The sequence below is a fragment of the Mustelus asterias genome, unplaced genomic scaffold (genome assembly GCF_964213995.1).
Source record: "Mustelus asterias unplaced genomic scaffold, sMusAst1.hap1.1 HAP1_SCAFFOLD_221, whole genome shotgun sequence".
In the NCBI taxonomy this organism is placed as follows: domain Eukaryota; kingdom Metazoa; phylum Chordata; class Chondrichthyes; order Carcharhiniformes; family Triakidae; genus Mustelus; species Mustelus asterias.
The window spans coordinates 645,338-659,621 of NW_027590205.1; the positions used below are offsets into that span (position 1 = coordinate 645,338).

Genomic DNA, 14,284 nt, shown 5'->3' on the forward strand with positions numbered 1-14,284 from the left:
TCTCTGGAAACCTGTTGTGTAAACTGCAAATCCCAAATGAGAAGTTACTGAATGGACACAAGGGGAATTATCCCGGTGACAAACCTGGAGCAGGAGGAGAGAATGTTGTGAATTTCTATCCTGGATGGATTTCGGAAACTCCTTTTACAGGGGGTTAGAAGAGGAGGATTTACACACGGCAATCTCAAACTAAAGAAAGGTTCATCTCTACAGGGTGGTACAGTGGTTAGCACTGCTGCCTCACTGTCTGTGTGGAGTTTGCACATTCCACCTGTGACTTCAGGGGTTTTCTCCAGGTGCTCTGCTTTCGTCCCACAGTCAAAAGATGTGCAGGTTAGAGGATTAGTGGGGTAAACGTGTGGAGTTGCTGGCGGTGGGCCTGGGTAAGATGCCCTATTGCAGAGTCAGCACAGACTCGATGGGCTGAATGGCCTCCTTCTACACTGTAGGGATTCTATGATTCTTCGGATACAGGTCTTCAAATGGGATGGACAGGTAGATATGGACAGAATGTTTCCACTGAGACATGAATAGACAGTAAATAGTAGTAAATCCAAACACTTAAACCCAGACACCAAATCCAGAGACCACTTACACCCAGACACCAAATCCAAGTAATCCAGAAACCCAAAGTCATGTTCTGGGGACCTAGGTTCAATTCCCACCATGGCAGACGGTGGAATTTGAATTCAATAACAAAAAAATCCGGAAATAAACTTTTAATGAAACCATTGCCGATTGTTATAAAAAACTCATGTCCTTTCGGGAAGGAAATCTGCCACCCTTTCCCGGTATGTTCCACATGTGACTCCAGATCTATAGCAATGTGGGTCTTTAAATGGTCCAGCAAGCCATTCAGTTCAAGGGCAATTAGGGTTGAGCAATGAGTATGGACAGAGTAAATAGTCAGAAACTGTTCCCACTCAAGAGAGCACCAAGAACTAGGGCACAGATTCAAAGTATTTAGCCAAGGAGTAAGAGTGATGTGAGTAAAAATGTTTCACTCAGAGGTTGGTTGGAGTCTGGAACAAATTCACTGAGGAGGTCGTGGAGGCAGGTTCTATTGAGGTATTGAAAAGAAAATTAGATTGCTATCTGAAAAGAAAGAATGTGCAATGTTACGGGAATAAGGCAGGGAAGTAGGACTGGGTATAATGCCCTTTCAGAGACCCAGGACAGACTCAATGGGCTGAATGGTGTCTTTCTGCACTGTGAGGATTCTGTGTTTCTGTCAGCACAGACCCCACATCATCAGCATTGGAACTGAAACTCCCATCATTACATCAACACCAGAACCACGATGGAATTTCAGAAAACTGGGAAATCTTCCGAAAGGCAATGACACCAACATCAGGTGGGTTTCACCAAGCACCCAATGTCTTCAATAGATTGATAGGATTGATGAAAGTTCAGAGTTTAATCCGGGAGAAGATGAATCAGAGAACAGAAATAATCTTGAGCAAGAAAAGGCCCAAATAATGGCACTGTCAAAAACAGGAGATCAATCATTCTCCTCTTATTATTGGAGAAATCCAAAACACTGTGTTTGAATCAAAGCTGATTTAATCAACATTTACAAACAACATCACTGCACACACCAGCTTTCATGCTTATTAATATCAGCAGCAACAAACTCCAACTGTCAGAATGAACATGGTTCAGTCCTGGATGTCATTAACAGCAGATTCGAAATCCAATCCCTTCAGTTACTCATGATGCGATTAGGCAAGAATTAGGGGGCATAAGATGGGAACAGAAACTGTCAGGGAAAGGCACTGATGAAAAGTGGAACTTTTTCAAGGAACAAATACTGGGTGTCCTTGATAGGTATGTCCCTGTCAGGCAGGGAGGAAATGGCCGAGTGAGGGAACCGTGGTTCACAAAAGAGGTGGAATGTCTTGTGAAAAGGAAGAGGGAAGCTTATGTAGGGATGAGGAAACAAGGTTCAGATGGCTCGATTGAGGGTTACAAGTTAGCAAGGAATGAGCTGAAAAAGGGGCTGAGGAGAGCAAGGAGGGGACATGAGAAGTCCTTGGCGGGTCGGATCAAGGAAAACCCCAAGGCTTTTTACTCTTATGTGAGGAATAAAAGAATGACCAGGGTGAGGTTAGGGCCGGTCAAGGACAGTGGTGGGAACTTGTGTATGGAATCAGTAGAGATAGGCGAGGTGATGAATGAATACTTTTCTTCAGTGTTCACCAAGGAGAGGGGCCATGTTTTTGAGGAAGAGAAGGTGTTACAGGCTAATAGGCTGGAGGAAATAGATGTTCGGAGGGAGGATGTCTTGGCAGTTTTGAATAAACTGAAGGTCGATAAGTCCCCTGGGCCTGATGAAATGTATCCTAGGATTCTTTGGGAGGCGAGGGATGAGATTGCAGAGCCTTTGGCTTTGATCTTTGGGTCCTCACTGTCCACGGGGATGGTGCCAGAGGACTGGAGAGTGGCAAATGTTGTTCCTCTGTTTAAGAAAGGGAATAGAAATGACCCTGGTAATTATAGACCGGTTAGTCTGACTTCGGTGGTTGGTAAATTACAAAGAACAAAGAACAAAGAACAGTACAGCACAGGAAACAGGCCCTTCGGCCCTCCAAGCCTGTGCCGCTCCTTGGTCCAACTAGACCAATCGTTTGTATCCCTCCATTCCCAGGCTGCTCATGTGACTATCCAGGTAAGTCTTAAACGATGTCAGCGTGCCTGCCTCCACCACCCTACTTGGCAGCACATTCCAGGCCCCCACCACCCTCTGTGTAAAAAACGTCCCTCTGATGTCTGAGTTATACTTCGCCCCTCTCAGCTTGAGCCCGTGACCCCTCGTGATCGTCACCTCCGACCTGGGAAAAAGCTTCCCACTGTTCACCCTATCTATACCCTTCATAATCTTGTATACCTCTATTAGATCTCCCCTCATTCTCCGTCTTTCCAAGGAGAACAACCCCAGTCTACCCAATCTCTCCTCATAGCTAAGACCCTCCATACCAGGCAACATCCTGGTAAACCTTCTCTGCACTCTCTCCAATGCCTCCACGTCCTTCTGGTAGTGCGGCGACCAGAACTGGACGCAGTACTCCAAATGCGGCCTAACCAGCGTTCTATACAGCTGCATCATCAGACTCCAGCTTTTATACTCTATACCCCGTCCTATAAAGGCAAGCATACCATATGCCTTCTTCACCACCTTCTCCACCTGTGTTGCCACCTTCAAGGATTTGTGGACTTGCACACCTAGGTCCCTCTGTGTTTCTATACTCCTGATGACTCTGCCATTTATTGCATAACTCCTCCCTACATTATTTCTTCCAAAATGCATCACTTCGCATTTATCCGGATTAAATTCCATCTGCCACCTCTCCGCCCAATTTTCCAGCCTATCTATATCCTGCTGTATTGCCCGACAATGCTCTTCGCTATCCGCAATTCCAGCCATCTTTGTGTCATCCGCAAACTTGCTGATTACACCAGTTACACCTTCTTCCAAATCATTTATATATATCACAAATAGCAGAGGTCCCAGTACAGAGCCCTGCGGAACACCACTGGTCACAGACCTCCAGCCGGAAAAAGACCCTTCGACCACTACCCTCTGTCTCCTATGGCCAAGCCAGTTCTCCACCCATCGAGCCACTTCTCCTTGTATCCCATGAGCCTTAACCTTCTTAACCAACCTGCCATGTGGGACTTTGTCAAATGCCTTACTGAAATCCATATAGACGACATCCACGGCCCTTCCTTCATCAACCGTTTTTGTCACTAATGGAATTGATGGAAAAGGTCCTTAGGGATGGGATTTACGACCATTTAGAAAGATGCGGATTAATCCGGGATATTCAGCACGGATTTGTGAAGGGCAAATCGTGCCTCACAAATTTGATAGAATTTTTTGAGGAGGTAACTAGGTGTGTTGATGAAGGTAGGGCGGTTGATGTCATATACATGGATTTTAGTAAGGCGTTTGATAAGGTCCCCCATGGTCGGCTTATGATGAAAGTAAGGAGGTGTGGGATAGAGGGAAAGTTGGCCGATTGGATAGGTAACTGGCTATCTGATCGAAGACAGAGGGTGGTGGTGGATGGAAAATTTTCGGACTGGAGGCAGGTTGCTAGCGGAGTGCCGCAGGGATCGGTGCTTGGTCCTCTGCTCTTTGTGATTTTTATTAATGACTTAGAGGAGGGGGCTGAAGGGTGGATCAGTAAATTTGCTGATGACACCAAGATTGGTGGAGTAGTGGATGAGGTGGAGGGGTGTTGTAGGCTGCAAAGAGACATAGATAGGATGCAAAGCTGGGCTGAAAAATGGCAAATGGAGTTTAACCCTGATAAATGTGAGGTGATTCATTTTGGTAGGACAAATTTAAATGTGGATTACAGGGTCAAAGGTAGGGTTCTGAAGACTGTGGAGGAACAGAGAGATCTTGGGGTTCATATCCACAGATCTCTAAAGGTTGCCACTCAAGTGGATAGAGCTGTGAAGAAGGCATATAGTGTGTTAGCTTTTATTAACAGGGGGTTGGAGTTTAAGAGCCGTGGGGTTATGCTGCAACTGTACAGGACCTTGGTGAGACCGCATTTGGAATATTGCATGCAGTTCTGGTCACCTCACTATAAGAAGGATGTGGAAGCGCTGGAAAGAGTGCAGAGGAGATTTACCAGGATGCTGCCTGGTTTGGAGTGTCGGTCTTATGAGGAAAGGTTGAGGGAGCTGGGGCTGTTCTCTCTGGAGCGGAGGAGATTGAGGGGAGACTTAATAGAGGTTTATAAAATGATGAAGGGGATAGATAGAGTGAACGTTCAAAGACTATTTCCTCGGGTGGATGGAGCTATTACAAGGGGGCATAACTATAGGGTTCATGGTGGGAGATATAGGAAGGATATCAGAGGTAGGTTCTTCACGCAGAGAGTGGTTGGGGTGTGGAATGGACTGCCTGCAGTGATAGTGGAGTCAGACACTTTAGGAACATTTAAGCGGTTATTGGATAGGCACATGGAGCACACCAGGATGGTAGGGAGTGGGATAGCTTGATCTTGGTTTCAGATGAAGGTCGGCACAACATCGTGGGCCGAAGGGCCTGTTCTGTGCTGTACTGTTCTATGTTCTATGTTCTAGTTACTTGTGAACTCGCTGGTGCCTAAGCTGTGTGGATGAACGACTGAATCTCTTTCCACACACTGAGCACGGAAATGGCCTCTCCCTGGTGTGAACTCGCTGGTGTGTCAGCAGGGTGGATGACTGAGTGAATCCCTTCCCACACACTGAGCAGATGAACGGCCTCTCCCCAGTGTGAACTCGCTGGTGATTAAGTAGGTTGGACATCCAAGTGAAGCCTTTCCCACAGAAAAAGCAGGTGAAGGGTCTCTCCCTGGTGTGAGTGAGTTGGTGCATCAGCAGATCCGTCTGGCTTTTAAAGCACTTCTCACAGTCAGGACATTTAAACAGTCTCTTATCAGTATGAACAAGTTGGTGTGTCAGTAGGTCGAATGAACGGGTAAATCCCTTCCCACACACGGAGCAGGGGAACAGTCTCTCCCCAGTGTGAGTGTGTTTGTGGTTCAACAGATCATTTTTCCGTTTATAGTTTTTCTCACAGTCAGAACATTGGAAAGGTCTCTCCTCACTGTGGATACGAAGGTGTGACAGGAGGTGGGATGAGTTTGTGAAGTCTTTCCCACAGACGGAGCAGGTGAATGGTCTCTCCCCAGTGTGAACACGCCGGTGTCTTAGAAGGTGGGATGATTTAGTGAATCCTTTCTGACACACAGAGCAAGTGAATGGCCTCTCCCCAGTGTGACTGCGGTGATGAATATGTAATTCAGATGGGTAATCAAATCCCTTCCCACAGTCTCCACATTTCCACGGTTTCTCCCCAGTGGGACAGCACTTGTGTTTTGACAGGTTTGATGAGCGACTGAAACCTCGTCCACACACAGAACATGTAAACACCTTCTCCCCATTGTGAACGGTGCTTTTTGATTCCATGTTCAGAAGTCGATGATGTTCAGGCCCTGATGAGTTGGGTGTCTGTCAGATCCTGATGTGATGTTTGATCTGAGTTTCCCACCTACAAATCATCCTCTTCCAATATGCTGTAAAATTAATTCAAAAAGGAGAAAAAAACAGTGATAAACACAAAGGTAGGTTGTGAAATTGAGCTGAATGAATCCGGTAATTTGTGGAGCCGGCACAAGGAAAAAGTGACCACGAAAGCTGCTGGATTGTGATTAAAAACTCAAATGGTTTGCTAATGTCCTTCAATGCAGGAAACCTGCCACCCAGTCCAGATCTACACAAGAATTCAACCTTAATGGGAGGAGAAAGATAGAGATGAAACAGGGAGGGAATGAACGGTAAGGACTTTATACATCTGCAACTGGACAAGAACTTTGACAGAACCTGCCAAACCACAACCTTCACCAACTCAAAGGATGCAGGATAACTATCACCTCCAAATGTCGCTTTCAATCTCAAAACAACTTGTAATCGTGAGGTAACCTATAACCTCCTGCATTTAAGGGGCAATTTAGCCTGGTCAATCCACCTAACCTGCACACCTTTGGGGTGTGGGAGGAAACCGGAGCACCTAAAGGAAACTCATGCAGTCACAGAGAGAACGTGCAAACTCCACACAGTCACCCAAAGCTGGAATCGAACCCGGGTCCCTGGTGCTGTGAAACAGCAGTGCTGACCACTGTGCTACCCTGTGCCACTGTACTATGTTGCTCAGAAATAAGTTTTAGGATTTTGGCCGAGTGATTGTGAAGGCAGAGCAGTATATACTACCAAGTCAGAATAGTGTGTGATTCTGAAGAGTAAATGCAGGTAGTGGGGTTTCCATGCACAAACTGCCCTAATCCATATTGGAGAAGAGGTTTGTAGTTTTGGAAGCTGCTGTCAAAGGAGGTTTAGCCAATTGCTGGTAATTCCAGTAATGTCCATGTTCCAGTTATTAATATGAAATTTTTCTAAATGTAAATTTTACAAAAATACCCGACATAACTACTTTTTCCTTACTTGAAACACAGCTTTAAATGGTCCGTTTGTTTCTAGATTCAGTTCCATGAGCAACGCCTTCAACTAAGAACATAAGAAATAGGAGCAGGAGTAGGCCATCTAGCCCCTCGAGCCTGCCCCGCCATTCAATAAGATCATGGCTGATCTGACGTGGATCAGTACCACTTACCCGCCTGATCCCCATAACCCTTAATTCCCTTACCGATCAGGAATCCATCCATCCGCGCTTTAAACATATTCAGCGAGGTAGCCTCCACCACCTCAGTGGGCAGAGAATTCCAGAGATTCACCACCCTCTGGGAGAAGAAGTTCCTCCTCAACTCTGTCTTAAACCGACCCCCCTTTATTTTGAGGCTGTGTCCTCTAGTTTTAACTTCCTTACTAAACAAAATCAAAACACTGCAGCTGCTGGAAATCTGAAATGAAAAGAGAAAACGTTGGAAATACTCATCAGGTTAGACAGCATCTATAGAGACAGAAATAGAGTTAATGTTTGCAGTCACTGATGCTCCTCTAATAAAACACATACCAATAGCTGCTGTTTAATGGGGCCGTGGATCCCACAATCTCCTGTGCCCCAGAAACAGCTCTATCCATCACACACATTTCCCATTATGACACTTCTATGTCAAGAGGGCGAGCTGTTTAAAAGTCGTCAAGTTCCATTTTTGCGTGTTGATGTTCATTAAAGATACGGATTGACTTCCCCCTCATTATGTATCAATTTCAGATACTTTGGTCGAGAATTTCCATTCCCCTACTTCCTGGTGGATAATGGATGTCTTGAGCACTTCGATTACAGTACAATTTGATTCCTAATTTTATTAACTGCACCCCTATCCCTAATTTTCACATCGCAGCAGAAAAAGCTACTGTTCACAAATGAGGAGTTTCGATGGCGTGCGTTTTACCCACCATTCCTCGCGGTGGGGAATGTCCCCTATCCACAGCACGGGAGAGTTGTGCATGCGCAGTGAAGCAGTGTTTGACGCATGCGTAGCGTGGACGATGGCAATGGAGAAGGACGTTCCTCTGTCTCATCAGCAACCGGTTAGGATGCGGATACATGGAGGGAGGATTGGAACCAGCAGATGGACGGAGAGGGTTTCTAAATATCTGGTGAAGGTCTCAAACCTCTAAAAGTAACCCGCAGGTTCCGTGTTTACAGCTTCAGGTCTTTTTCCCGAGACGAGGCGAGGTTAACAGCCGCCATCTTGATTCAGCAGGGAGCGGAGCGAATGCGCTGGTGTCTTGGTGACGCAACAGTGAGTGGGTGGGGCTTCAGCGTTTTCTGCTCCCGACTGGGTCCTAGTGACCGGATAGCACAGCAGACTGAGTAACAGGTTCTCAACAGCTTCACCCACTCCCAGGCGGCAGCTAATGTTTGCAGCCTCGAGGAATCCATGGGTCATGTATATACTCCAGAAGTTGTTTATTCCTGTTTGGCGCAAGAGTGGTAAGGGAATTGTGGCCAAGCCATGGCTTACAAGGGAAATTAGAGATAGAATCAGATTCAAGGAAGAAGCATTCAAATTGGCAAGAAAAAGCAATAGATCCGAGGATTGGGAGCAGTTTAAAATTCAGCAAAGGAGGACCAAGGGATTGATTAAGAAGGGAAAAATGGAGTATGAAAGGAAGCAAGCAGGGAACATAAAAACTGACTGTAAAAGTTTCTATAGATATGTAAAGAGAAAAAGTTTGACAAAAACGAATGTTAGAAACAGGAGAATTCATAACGGGGAATAAAGAAATGGCTGAGGAATTAAATTTGTACTTTGCTTCAGTCTTCACAAAGGAAGACGTGAATAATGTACCAGAAGTGCTGAAAGAAACATGTTTTAGTCAGGGGCTGAAGGAAATCAGCATCAGTTGAGAAGTTTTTGGGGAAATTGATGGGATTGAAGGTGGATAAATCTCCAGGTCCAGATAAGCTTCATCCCAGAGTATCTCAGGAAGTGGTCCTGGAAATAGTAGATACATTGGTGGTTATTTTCCCAAATTCTTTGGAATCGGTAATAGTTCCGACAGATTGGAGGGTAGCTAATGTAAACCCACTATTCAAAAAGGGAGGGAGAGAGAAAACAGGGAACTATAGACCAGTGAGCCTAACATTGGTATTGGGGAAGTTGCTGGTGTCTATTATCAAGGATTTCACAACTCGGCATTTGGAAGGCAGTGGTATAATCAGACAAAGACAGCATGGATTTACAAAAGGGAAATCATGCTTGACGAATCTATTGGAATTTTGTAAGGATGTAAGTAGTAGAGTTGACCGAGGAAAACCAGTGGATGTGGTTTATTTAGACTTTCAGAAGGCTTTCGACAAGGTCTCACATAACAGACTGCTATGTAACGTTAAAGGACATGGGATTGCAGGTAATGTCTTGAGATGGATAGAAAGCTGGTTAGCAGATAAGAAGCGAAGAGTTGGCATAAATGAGTCTTTTTCTGAATGGCAGTCAGTGACTCGTGGGGTTTGTCAGGGATCTGTGCTTGGACCCCAACTCTTCACATTATATATTAATGATTTGGAAGAGGGAACGGAATGTATTATCTCCAAGTTTGCAGATAATACCAAGTTGGGTGGGAGGGTGAGCTGTGAGGAGGCTGCAGAGATGCTTTAGCGTGATTGGGACTGGCTGAGTGTGTGGGCATCAGCATTGCAGATGCAGTATAATGTGGATAAATGTGAGATTATCCACTTTGGTAGCAATAATAGGAAGACAGATTATTACTTGAATAGGTGTAAATTGAGGGAGGTGTATACTCAACAAGATGTTTGATTCCTCGTGCATCAGTCGCTGAAAGTAAGCGTGCAGGTACAGTAGGCAGTAAAGAAGGCAAATGATATGTAGGCCTTCATAGCAAGAGGATTTGAGTATAGGGATAGGGATGTTTTGCTGCAGTTGTATAGGGCGTTGGTGAGGCCACACCTGGAGTATTGTGTACAGTTTTGGTGTCCTTATCTGAGGAAGGATGTCCTTGTTATAGAGGGAGTGCAGCGAAGGTTTACCAGGCTGATTCCTGGGATGGCAAGTCAGTCATATGAGGAGAAACTAAATCGGTTAAGATTATACTCACTGGAGTTTGGAAGAGAGAGAGGGGATCTCATAGAAACTTAAAAATTCTAACACGGTTGGACAGGGTAGATACAGGAAGAATGTTCCCAATGGTGGGGGGAGTCCAGAACCCGGGGCATAGCTTGAGGATAAGGGGTAAACCTTTTAGAACTGAGGTGAGGAGAAATTTCTTCACCCAGAGGGTGATGAATGTGTGGAATTCACTGCCACAGAATATAGATCAAGGGATATGGGGGAACGGGAGTGGGGTGGGGGGGATTAGGATATTGAATTTGATGATCAACCATGACCATAATGAATGGTGGAGCAAGCTCGAAGGGCTGAATGACCTACCCCCACTTCTAGATTCTATGTTTCAGTGTGAGAAGTTGCCTGAAGCGGTGGCAAAGAATTTGGTTACACTTCAGCCCCAGGCTCCTCATGTTTACATAGAAACATACTAGAAAATAGAAGTAGGGAGGAGGCTATTCGGCCCTTCGAGCCTGCTCCGCCGTTCATTATGGTCATGGCTGATCATCAAATTCAATATCGTAATCCCGCCTCCCCCCACCCCCACCCCCCGTATCCCTTGATCCCCAAGAAATGTATCTAATTCCTTATTGAAATCAGACTCTACTACTTTTGAGGAAGGGTCTTCCGAAGATTCAAGACTCTGAATGAAATAAAACCTTCTCAGCTCTGTCTTCAATGGGCAGCACTGTTTTTTAAACAGTGACCCCCAGATTCTCCCATAAGAGTAAACATCCTCTCCACATCCAAGACCTTTCAGAATCTTGAAGGTTTAAATTAAATTGCCTCTTACTTTTTTAAAGTTGAGCAGAAGCTAAACTTGAGCAGAGAATGTCTCTGGTGTTATTATGTGGTCATGATGTGGAGATGCCAGCGTTGGACTGGGGTAAACACAGTAACAGTTTTAACAACACCAGGTTAAAGTCCAACAGGTTTATTTGGTAGCAAATACCATTAGCTTTCGGAGCGCTGCTCCTTCGTCCGATGGAGTGGAAATCAGATTTTCCAGTCATAGAGTCATTCCAGCACAGAAGGAGTCCATTGGATAACTCGAGTCCATGCTGACTCTCACTGTAACTTCATAGTTTTTCAGTTTTTTTGTGATTTTCACAGTGAGTTCATGCAGTGTTAATGTAAGCATGCTTGTGACACGAACTAATAAATTATCAAAAGTAAACTATAAATCCTCTGTCACGCAATTCTGTCAGTCTGGAGTGGGTCCCATTCTGTAACCCTGCAGCACCCATCTAATCTCATTTAGAAATTATTGATCATTTCTGCTTGACTACCCCCACGGCACAAGTTCAAGATCATAATTAATCACAACCCCCTGTATCTTAACCAACTGGAGCCATCCTATCCATTAAATATATTTTTAGTTCAGTCATAGCAGAGATATTTGTATCATCGATAGTCACAGGTGAGGTGCCTGAAGACTGGAGGGTGGCAAATGTTGTGCCTTTGTTTGAAAAGGGCTGCAGGGAAAAGCCTGGGAACTGCAGGCCAGTGAGCCTCACATCTGTGGTGGGTAAGTTGTTGGAAGGTATTTTGAGAGACAGGATCTACAGGCATTTAGAGATGCAATGACTGATTAGGGACAGTCAGCATGGCTTTGTGAGTGGTGAAGAAGGCATTCAGCGTGCTTGGTTTCATTGGTCAGAACATTGAATACAGGAGTTGGGATGTCTTGTTGAAGTTGTACAAAACATTGGTAAGGCCACACCTGGAATGCTGTGTACAGTTCTGGTCACCCTATTATAGAAAGGATATTATTAAACCAGAAAGAGTGCAGAAAATAATTATTAGGATGCTACTGGGACTTGACGGTTTGAGTTATAAGGAGAGGCTGGATAGACTGGAACTTTTTTGTCTGGAGTGTCGGAGGCTTAGGGGTGATCTTATAGAGGTCTATAAAATAATGAGGGGCATAGATCAGCTAGATAGTCAATATCTTTTCCCAAAGTAGGGAAGTCTAAAACTAGAGGGCATAGGTTTAAGGTGAGAGGGGCAATTTTTTCATACAGAGAATGGTGAGTGTCTTGAACAAGCTGCCAGAGGTAGTAGTAGAGGCGGGTACAATTTTGATTTTTAAAAAGCATTTAGACAGTTACATGGGTAAGATGGGTATAGAAGGATATGGGCCAAATGCGGGCAATTGGGACTAGCTTAGGGGTTATAAAAAAAGGCGGCATGGACAAATTGGGGCGAAGGGCCTGTTTCCATGCTGTAAACCTCTATGACTCTCGAGACTGTCTGGCAGTCTGCATGGAGATTTTCAGCTCTCTGTGTCCAGGACAGGAAGCAGTGAGCATGGATCTGTCAATCAGCCTCAATCAGCCCCTTCAGGAGAATTGAGAGGGTGAATATTAGATACAGCAGAGTGAGAATGGAGGGAGAGTGTGTGGAATGGAGATTCACAGCTTTTGGGGAACGAGAGAGGAAAGAATGTTCCATAGAAACGAGAATTGTCTGTTCTGAATTTCGATTCTGTATTGACAGTGATGGCTTTTGTAAATTCCTTTTACAGGCTATCAGAAGGTGAGGATTTACAGACAGAAATCTTAAACCAAACGTCACATCAACATCTGACAGAGTCACTCAATTCAACGGGACCTGAATATCATCGGCCTTTGAATCTAGAAGGAGAAATGTTTTTCTGTTCTGTCTGCTTCAGGAGATTTTAAACATCAGTGTGACTGGAAAAGCACCGAGACACACACACCAGAGTGAGAGTGTTCCAGTGCATTGCGTGTGGAAAACGCTTCAGTTGCACAGCCTGAAAGAACATCGCAGCATTCACAGCGGGGAGAGACTGTACCCGTGTTCTGTGTATGGATGAGGTTTCAACTGATTGTCCGACCTGGAGAGTCACAAGGACACCTGCACCATGGAGAAACGGTGGAAATGTGGGGACTGTGGGAAGGGATTTAGATACCCTTCTCACCTGGAAACTCATCGACGCAGTCACACTGGGGAGAGACCGTTCACCTGTTCTCAGTGTGGGAATGGATTCAGTCGATTATCCACCCTGCAGACACACCAGAGAGTTCACAATGAGGAAAAGCCATTCATCTGCTTTCATTGTGGGAAGAGATTCACTCAGTCATCCGCCCTGCAGACACACCAGCGAGTTCACAATGAGGAGAGACCATTCATCTGCTCTCAGTGTGGGAAGGGATTCAGTCAGTCATCCAGCCTGCGGACACACCAGCGAGTTCACACTAGGGAGAGGCCGTTTACCTGCTCTCAATGTGGGAATGGGTTCACTCAGTTATCCCATCTGAAGACACACCAACGGTTTCACACTGGGGAGAGGCCGTTCACCTGCCCTCAGTGCGAGAAGGGATTTGCTCAGTTATCCACTCTTCAGACACACCAGCGAGTTCACACCAAGGAGAGACCATTCACCTGCTCTCAGTGTGGGAAAGGATTCACTCAGTTATCCAACCTGCGGAGACACCAGCGAGTTCACATGTGATTCCAGGGGTTGGATTCTGCTGTTATTGTTTCTGCTCTCAATTACATCCAGGACTGCATTTTGTTCATTCTCATAGTTGGTCACTGGGGAGAATTGGAGGGTTTCTTTCTGCTGGACTGGCCGGTCTCACAACTTTGCCTCCAGTGGCTGATAATCTTTTAACCTTGTTGCGAATATCTGGCTTTGGATTTCTCAAGGATCACAGAGTGAAAGGGTGTTCGGTAGTTTAAAGATATTTTGTTCGCAATTATGTTTGGAAGGCTCGCAAAGCACGCAGAGGGAGTAGTGAGCATGAGGAACTGAAAGAGATTAGTATCAGTGAAAAAGTAGCACTGGAGAAATTAATGGGGTTGGAAGTGAATAAATCCCCAAAAAGCTGCTGATCTACATCCCAGAGTGTTGGAAGAGGTGGCTGTGGAGATAGTGGATACATTGGTGGTCATCTTTCCAAATTCTATAGATTGTGGAATGGTTGCTGCAGATTGGAAGGTGGTAAATGAAACCCCACTGTTTAAGGAGGGAGAGAGAAAACGGGGAACCACAGACCCATCAGCCTGACATCAGCCGGAGGGAAAATGCTCCAATCTATTGTACAGGATGTGATAACAGATGAATATGCACATTCAGAACAGGGGTACGTCCCTCGAGCCTGCTCCACCATTCAATACGTGCACAGCTGATCTGATTGTAACCTCAACTTCACATTCCCGCCGAC

The 14,284-nt window shown here is 45.3% G+C and overlaps 1 protein-coding gene across 1 annotated transcript in view; it reads left to right on the top strand.

Moving 5' to 3' along the window:
• Positions 1 to 14,284, top strand: part of LOC144485819 (uncharacterized) — a 124,193-nt gene that overhangs the window by 99,936 nt on the left and 9,973 nt on the right. Inside the window, 3 exon segments of the mRNA XM_078203899.1 lie at positions 8,171 to 8,267; positions 13,063 to 13,557; positions 13,830 to 13,918. Coding sequence (XP_078060025.1) covers positions 8,171 to 8,267; positions 13,063 to 13,557; positions 13,830 to 13,918 — 681 coding nt within the window.